General features: G+C 33.2%; 1 protein-coding gene across 1 annotated transcript in view; it reads left to right on the plus strand.

Annotated features, from left to right (window-relative positions):
* Cog6 (component of oligomeric golgi complex 6) overlaps positions 1-9,642 on the plus strand; it is an 88,894-nt gene that overhangs the window by 39,162 nt on the left and 40,090 nt on the right. The window contains exons 12-13 of the mRNA XM_015484237.2: positions 4,282-4,373; positions 9,002-9,119. Coding sequence (XP_015339723.1) covers positions 4,282-4,373; positions 9,002-9,119 — 210 coding nt within the window. The remainder of the gene's footprint in view (positions 1-4,281; positions 4,374-9,001; positions 9,120-9,642) is intronic.

Consider the following 9,642-nt stretch of genomic DNA (forward strand, 5'->3'; position numbering starts at 1 on the left):
GCTAAGGGTCTGTCGATTTTGTTTATTTTTTCAAAGAACCAACTTTTAGTTTTGTCAATTTTTTCAATTGTTTCTTTTGTTTCGATTTCATTAATTTCAGCTCTGATTTTCATTATTTCTTGCCTTCTACTTCTTTTGCTGTTGTTTTGCTCTTCTTTTTCAAGGATTTTGAGATGAAGTATGAGATCATTTATTTGTTGGTTTTTTCTTTTTTTAAGGAATGAACTCCAAGCAATGAATTTTCCTCTTAGAACTGCTTTCAATGTGTCCCATAGATTCCGATATGTTGTGTCTGTGTTTTCATTTATCTCTAAGAATTTTTTAATTTCCTCCTTGATGTCTTCTATAACCCATTGATCATTCAGTAACCTATTGTTCATTCTCCAAGTGATGTATGCTTTTTCCTTCCTTCTTTTATCGTTGATTTTCAGTTTCATTCCATTATGATCAGATAAGATGCATGGTATTATCTCTACTCCTTTATATTGTCTAATCCCCTATACTTTTTATAGTCACTTACGGTTAAGTGAAACTCCTAGTCACTTTGATAAGTAAATTGTACTTTATCTGCCTTGCCTATTTCCTCCTTCCTTACTTATAGTATTATTTCTATTGCAGCTTTTCTTTTTTAAAAAGTAATTACATAAAAGATTATAATTCTTTGACATTTCAATGGATCTTATAGTTTCCTGTCTTAGTCTGATTAAGAAATGTTCTATGTTAAAATTGTTTAACACTCGGGGCTGGGGTTGTAGCTTAGTGGCAGAGCACTTGCCTCGCATATGTGAGGCACTGGGTTCTATCCTCAGCACCACATAAAAATAAATAAACAAAAAATAAAGAAAAAAAATTGTTTAACACTCATTACCTACATAAAAAATTTTATACTCAAGTCTGCCTTTGTTTTAAAATGTACTTAGAAATTCTTATTTCATTTTCCTTAAATGTTTATACACAGAAAGGTGTTGATAACAATTATAGGACATTACTATGACCATCCCTGGCAAATTGTAATGTAAGATACCAAAGGTAAAAAAGAAATACAGTTAACAAATACCTTTTTTATTTGTAAAGTGTAAAAAGAATCCTTTTGGTTTCCGAAGTGGCAGAAATCTTAAATCTTTCCATATGCTAGTAATGTTTATTGCATACTGCAGAGAATGCTTTAGAGGTGTTCACAGTTGTTATAGTCAAATGAGCTTGGTAGTGATTTATTTCATGATCCAACAACTCTTGTACCTTCCCTTCCTTTATACACTCACAGAAAATGTTACACTATTGAAGAATTTTCCTCTTATGTGACTTCATTTGGCTGTCTGATATCATCTTTAATGATGTAGTTGTTAGCTGAGGAAAAAGAAATCTTACTTTAATATTTTCTTTTGCAAGTATAATTCTGAATTTTTTCTTAGAAATTATCTGCTTTTGCATTCCATTAATACAACATTTCTTTCTTCTAGACGAACAACTAACCTTTTCTTAATGACATATGATATTAGATGTTTTGACTGCCTTTGTGTCAATTCAGTCTTTTTTCTTTGTAGGAATGATTTTTTTTAAAGGACAGGGGACATTTTGATTTTGAGACATTGTTTTGCTTTGTTTTCTTTTGTTCATTCTGAAACCCAACAGGACCTCATGCATACTAGGCAAGCATTTTACCAATGAGCTACATCCGCACGCAGCCCATGGAATTTTGATTTTTTGAAGCATAAAGAAATGGTCTCAGTGGTCATAGATACATTTGAGAATCTTCATTTTTTATTTGCTCTATCCTGTTCAGCCTTTTCTTTTCCCAATAAAGAAAATTTCATAGGTTGTAGATCTAAATATTTGCAAGCATATGCATTAAGACATGATCTTTATACTTATTTCCTGTTTAAAAAAAATCTGTGCCCTAAACTTAAAATTAAATATATTGTGTTAGGATTCTATGGCTCATCAACATCCAACCCATTACTTTTGAAGGTGTATTCACTGCTAAGTTATAACTAGAAACATCAGAATCCATACACACACACAACCTTTTGTTCTTTAAGCCCATGGGTAAGATGGTCCTTTAATGTAAATGTAAATGTAGATTCCTGAAAGATGCAGCCCTCATTTGGATTCTATTTCTTTTAATAAAAATTTAATGTATGTAAATTACAGTGGGTTCTATGAAAATGGGTGTTTATGAAGGTAAATGGTATGGGAAGTAGAGCTGAATACTGTACTGCAGGATACTCTCATGGTGCCCCCAGGGACTGCTGGAGACCTGGGGATGTTTTCCTACTCTGTGCCTTACCTGTGAGACTGAGGCAAGGGAGGCTTGTCAGTATCCCTTCCTGGCTCCCTTCTCCCCGGGTCCCCAGGAGCACCACTTCTCATGCCTCCTCACTCCTGCTGGCCCTGGAGAAGAGAGCCACTGTTACTATGTCTTGCCCAGCTGTTCTGCTGTTGGACTGCCTGTTTTGCTACTTTAAATGTCTGCCTGTCCCGTCCTTGCCCTTCTCATAGTACAGTTATGATTTACTGAGTGGTTATTATGTGCTAGAACTGTTACACAAACTTTAGATCTACTTTAAAGTTCTGATAATAATGTTTGTCCTTCACAGTCATTGCCATTTTAATTTCCAATCAGTCCTTGCTGCTACCACTTCTTGAGTCTCTTTTTATGTTTTTTATTTTTGTTTCTCTGGTCTCTGGTTGTTTTTCCTGATACTTCTGGCTTTTGCTTAATGGTTGGTCTCTTACTAGCTCTCATAAGACATGTTGCTCCTTTCTATGTGGCAGACAAATCAGTCTTGATGTGTCATTTGTGAATCTCCTGATGCTGCCGCCCGCCTCTGTCGTAGTGTCTGCCTTCACTGACAGAGGCCGCTTTCCCTCAAAGCCTTTGTGGCATGACCCTTCAGGTGGGCATTGCTTTTCTTTCCTCTTTCTTCTTTTCTCCCTCTATTCCCTCTGCATTTTTTTTCCTCCTTTCCCGCCTGTCACTCCTTTCTCTCTGTCTGAAGAGAACTGGAATAAAGAATATTTTCCTGATGCCTCTAAATTCTAGAAGGCAGGTTGCCAGATAATCTCAGATGGTGTTATAAATCTGCTAAGGAAAAACTCTGTCTATAGTTAACAACCTTTATATTTTGCTCTAATAATTATATTTGATATTTAGAAAAAATATCATTTTATTGATGGAAGATATAATTTAAGTTTCCATGAGGCCTGGATCTAAAAAGAAATCATCAAGTGGAATTACGATTTTTAAATTCAAATGCCATTCATGATTTGCAGTATAGTGTAATTTGCTCTTCTGTTGCCTTATTCCAAAGGATCAATTTTATAAACACATCAGTGTAAAGATAAATTAATTTCTGTAATTCGAGAGGTTTTGTATGGTGTTACGCATACATTTATAAATCTCATTTTATCAGGTTTCATTTGTTGGCATTGTGACATATTCTGAAATCCAATTACAGAGAAACTTCAACTTTCAAAAGGATTTATTAAACATCTGTTATGTATGTGCTGTTCTACCAGATGCTGCAAAGATGTAAAGGAAGCAGAAAACACAGTGCAGTGTCTGTGTTCATATGTAGAATTAGGAAAGCAAGAAGCTACAATATAAGTAGTAGCTTAAGGGCAGATGCAACATATAAGTAGATACATATCAGTGTGGTTGAGAGTGTGTTCATTAGCAATGAAATACAAGGGAAGAGAAAGATCAGTGAGAGATGGAATTTTAATTAGAGGAGAGTCCTCATAGCTAATGTTGAGCCAGATCTAATTATTGCCCCAGTAGTTTTATAGTTAGGTAAATATGCTGATACTAATTTACAGTTTATCTCCTTTCCTATACTCTGATTAATAGGAACAAACTTGGCACAATAGCTTAAGAAATTCTTTAATTTTGGGAGGAATATTTTGTGACAGAGCATTTATTTTCACCAATTATATGTGTTTTAAGAATATAGCAACTGCTTTTGTGATTTATTGTTGAACTAAATTTATTTTCAAACTGGTAATAAACTTCAGAATGACCCCATTTTATGTGATATTTCTGATGATAATTGCCCTAAGCCAAATTCTGCAGATCACAGATCATTTTTGTAGAGTATACCTATGTTTAAGATGTTTATCATCTCTTATGACTTACTATTAGTAAATATTATTAAGAAGGTATTTTATGATCTCTGCATGAATGAAATTGTTCTTTCAATTTTGATGCTATTCATATCACATCATTAATAAAGAAAAGACATTTTTAAAGAAATGTTTAATTTTTGTTACATATTTTAATAGGTTCGAATTGAACAAGTGATACTTGCTGAACCTGGAGCAGTTTTATTATATAAAATTTCTAATCTCCTAAAATTTTATCATCATACAATCAGGTAAGTGGAATAATGAAATGTGCTTGTTAAATCCCTTGGGATATTTCTTATCAGTTAGAGGACAGTATAAGATATTTTGTTTTCATTGGGTGCTTAAGTGTAACTGGTAGAACCTCCACATGGTCTGATTCCTTATGTGCCTGTTATACCTGCATATTTACCTTGATGTCATTTCGCTTTCTTTCTTTCTTTCTTCTTTAAGCATAACCACACATATACAAACACACACAACTTGTATGACAATATAGATCTTCAAAGTATTTGAGTTTTCCTATATTAGTAAATAAGGTCCATGACAACTGAAGCAAATTTATAGGACATAATGAGTGACATATCCTATTCTGGATGTAAATAACCTAAATTGTTCTTTAGCATTTGGATTCCTATCAGTGATAAAATAGAGTGATAGTTTTATCTTCTCTACATAAAAGCAACTTTGTCTTATTCTAAAATTTGCACTCATTTTTGCTTTGCATGTCTTTTGGTAGTACACACTTGAGCAGTATTATAAATGTCACTGGAAATCTGCACTGTATGTGGAATTGTTAAAACAATGTCCTTCTAAGCTATATTTTTTATAATCTCCATATATTTCCATTAAAAATTATTTAAAATCCAGTATGCCTGTATCAGGATCAGAATTCCAACTGTTAAAACCCAAGAGGGTTATAACTGTCTGATCCAGAGAGGTTCAGGGATCACTAATTCACAGAACACCACAAAAACTACAGTGATGACTATCTACCTCTTAGAGACTGAGAGTAGCCACTCAAATGTCAATCTAAAAAAAGGACTTCACATCCCATTGGTAGATTTTCAAATAAAACTAAGCCACAGGCTATAGCACTAGATTTGGGTTAATATAACATTTTAGATACAAACTTATTATTAATATTCCTCACACTTTAACAGTAAATTAGCTCCAGTTGTAATGAGTTAGACTTCTTAAAATGAGTATGATAAATACTTAGAAAACATAGGAGCAACTAAAAGCAAATAGACATAGTAAGTGGTATGTTATAAAAAAGTTATAAAGTAATTTAAAAAAATTGTTTGGTAATACCCATGATTGGTGCTTCATAAAAACCTATTTGAAGGTAATGACAACTTATTTTCTAATGTAGAAAACGCTATAAATAAAATCAGTTGGATTTTAAAGATAATAATAGGTTTTTTAGGCTCTGAGAATTATAATTGTTCTATATTTGATCATGGTATGGAGGATAACAATCAAAATCTTTTGATATAGTGTTTTTGCATGTTCCTTTTCTACTTGGTGACACATTCCCTCATTTAGTCAGTTAAAAAGTTGACTGTAAACTTGTTGGTTTTCTAGTTGCTAAGGAAATAGCAATGAACAAAACAATTCCTAATCTTATATTCTAACAAGGGAAACGTATGATTTTAGATAGTGATAAGAGCCCTGAAGAGAAATATAGCAGGAGAAAGGAAATAGAAATTATAGGAAGTGACCGTGTATGAGTAGGTGCGTGTTTGTGACAATTTCTGAAGCTCTTTCAGTGGAGGTGACAGGTGAGAGTCCTGAAAAATGTGGAGAAGTTGGGCATGGAAAGATCTTGGAGAGGGATCTCCTATGCAGAAGTACATTGTTTCTGAAGCTAGGAAAAGGTTGCACTATGGAGACTCAGAACGGAGACCAGTGGTTGGACTCTATAATGAATTGGAAGGAGTAGGGGAGTCAGAAAGGTAGAGAGAGGCAGGTCATATGGGACTTGTAGACCAGGCTGAAGATCTAGATTTGACTTTGAGTCGTTGAGAAAGATTTGAGAGGATTTTGTGTGACCAGAGCTGAGTAATGAGTAGAGTTATTCTGGAAACTATGTGGATAATATAATGTAGTGGCATTAAGGGGAAGCAGGGCAGGTATTTAGGAAGCATAGACAATGGGTTAGACAAGAGTGATAGTCTTCAAGGTGGTGATTCTGGAGTCATTTTATATTATAGCCAGTAGGACATAAATTGTTCAGGTAATGTGAGATGGGAGTAGTCAAGGATGAGTTCTTGGCATTTGGTTTGAATAACAAGGTGGATGATATTGTTGCTTGTTGTGATGGGAACTGTTGGAGAGGAATAGGCTGATGGGGTGGTGGTGGTAAAGAGTCCAGTTCCGTTTGGGCCAAGTCAGATATGATATACCTGTGAACGAAGAGTAGAACTTGAGTGAGTGACATAACAGAAATGAGGGCCCAAACTATAAATTTGGTAGTCTTCAGCGTATAGGTAATATCTGAAACAATAGAACTAGGTAAGATGACTTAAGGAGTGAAAGAGTGAGGAATAAGGCCTAGAACTGAGTCTTCAGGCATGCCAGTGTGTAGACGTCAGGAAGAGGAGAAACTCATGAAGAAAAGTGTAGAGGAATTGCGGTGAACTTAGGGGAAAAGCAGGAAACATGCACCAGTGTATTTCCTGGATGTGGAATCCAGGAAACAAGGAATCTAGCACACTTAGATTCTGTATCCTTTCCTAGAACATTTCGCCCTAAGTCAGTAACTGCTCTGTTTTTGTATTTGTTTATTTTCCTTTGCCCTTATCACTGTTTTAGATCCAGTCTATTAAATGGGCTGTACACTTCCAAGAGATATAGCCTAACACATTAAGCAATCCCCTTGCCCTCGTTCCTCCTGACCTTCCTCTTGGAGCACTCTTGTCTTCCAGTCCAGGTGGTTACTCTCCAGGCCTACTGCATGGCTGTCAGGTGGGGTTCATCTTCTTCATCAGCCTGCTTCTTCACCATGTTGGCTGGCCCCAATTCCTTGTTCAGCTCTGAATAGTATTAATGTGTTTATAAAGGTGTAAGCATTAAATATTTATCAGAACCCTATAATCATAAGTGTATTAGGAAAGCTGGGGAAGGTCATGTTTGGATATGTGGTAGGAAAGAACTGTATGAAAGAGTTTTAACTCTCGTCTTCTATATCAGTATATAATACCTAGAACTAAAACAGCAATAGGCAAATAAGCATGTTGGGTAGAAATATGAAGTGAAATATCAGAAGAAATGTCTGTAAGTATCTGGACCAGTTACTGAACACTAGTGAGTACTCAGTAACCGGTAAATTCCAGTCCTGAGTAACTGTAAATTACAACCAGTAACTCCAAAATACTGTAAATATATCTTGATATTTCTTCATTTTTTTCATCAAAGTATCAGTTTCTTTTTGCAATCATTTAATTTATATCCACTATTGCTTAATATATACATTTATTTTGAGGAAGTCATTTTGATTGTTTGCATAGGCATTTGTGGGAATTCTTTATAATCTATTTTAGTGTTTCACTTATAATATTTTTAACTGAAATATTTATTTCTTTTAAAAATACAGGTATTGTGACAGATACCTGTTTAGTAATTGGATTGTATTTTACTGTTTGCTTTAAACATTTTTTAACTGCTAATTTGCTTTCTTTGTATGAACTGTGTAAGAATCTATCCAATTTATTTCAGTTGTAGAATGTATTGAGATATATAGTATAAATATTTGCTTTTGTAGTAACTCACATGTAATATATAATTTATCAATAAATTTGCTGTATTTTTAACTTACTATTTATCATTATTTATAGATGTCATCATATTTATCTTGAGCAATCTGGTTTAGGCATTATATGATTTTATTGTGCCTTTACAAATTATAACTTGCTACCAAATTATAGTATATTTTCACATCAACAACAAATTTCCCTAAAAACAATTTTAAATTGTTTTTAATATATAAATTAGGAAAATAAAATTGGTATTTGTTTTATATGGATATTTATCTTAGATTCTGGCAAAAATGGAAAACCATTTGGATGGATGTAAGAAATATTTTATAGTAGTAAATTAAAAATTATGGAATGTACTAATGTAATTGAATATTCCAAAATATCAGATTTTTCATAATTAGTCTAAGGGTCCTACTTTTTAAGCAGCCATATTAAAATTGAGAAGCTATAATTTTAGTTGTTATTGATATAGCAGTTGGTAATCAAAACAACTCAGTATTTATACAATTTAATTATTTTATTAGTAGAGCTGTTGATGGAATGCCTTTCTTAGAATTAAAAATAGGCCTTGGATAATCAAGACTCATTCTCTAATAGAGGAAAAATAGAGGTACAGTTTACACATTGCAGAGGTAGGTTCTAACCTACAGTTGTGCTAAAAGAGATTGTGAAATACTAAAAATAGTGTAGGTTGAGGATCCCTTATCCAGAATGTTTAAGGCCAGAAGAATTTTAAACTTAAAAGTTTTCAGATTTTGAAATATTTACATAGACTTTATCAGTTGAGCATCCCTAATCTGAATATCCTAAATCCAGAGTGCTCTGAATCAACTTTTGAATATAACATGACACTCAAAAGTTATAGATTTTGGAGCATTTTGGATTTTGGATTTTCAAAATAAATATGCTCAACATATAGTTTGTTTTCAGTTTTCCTTTTTCATCATTAACTAAAAAAACCCATAATTTTATATGAAGCTGGAATAATTTTTTTGATTCATAAATTGTATTCTAAATCAAAACTTTCATTTTAATATAGGTCTTTTTAAAGCATTATACTAAAAAAACTGAATTGTTTTAGTTTCTGTTTTGCAATCTGAAATATTGTTTGCTTTTAGTGGCATTGTTGGAAATAGTGCAACTACTTTATTGACTACCATTGAAGAAATGCATTTGCTAAGCAAAAAAATATTCTTCAATAGTTTGAGTCTTCATGCAAGTAAATTAATGGACAAGGTATGTTTGAAAAATGCAGTTCTTAAACTATGTGACTGTGAATTTTTCGCATTTAGAGATGTTTTAATGTCTTTACATTGGTTAATGATCCCCCCCCCCCAATCTTATTCAATATTCTTTTGAGTTCTTACTTTGAGAACAAATTCATATTGAGTGGCTTACTGGATCCAAGTTTATTTTTATTTTTTTTTTTTAATTTTTTATTGTGGGTTGTTCAAAACATTACAAATTTCTTTTTTTTTTCCTTTCTTTTTTTTTTGTTTTTGTTTTTTTTTATTTTTTAATTTTATATTGTGGGTTGTTCAAAACATTACAAATTTCTTGACATATCATATTTGACACTTTGATTCAAATGGGTTATGAACTCCCACCTTCACCCCATACACAGATTGCAGAATCACATCAGTTACACATCCATTGATTTACAAATTGCCATACTAGTGTCTGTTGTGCTCCGCTGCCTTTCCCATCCTCCACCCTCCCCCTCCCAAACAACACACCACACCTCACACACTCTCACTCT

The sequence above is a fragment of the Marmota marmota genome, unplaced genomic scaffold, assembly GCF_001458135.2.
Source record: "Marmota marmota marmota unplaced genomic scaffold, marMar, whole genome shotgun sequence".
Taxonomy (NCBI): Eukaryota; Metazoa; Chordata; class Mammalia; order Rodentia; family Sciuridae; genus Marmota; species Marmota marmota.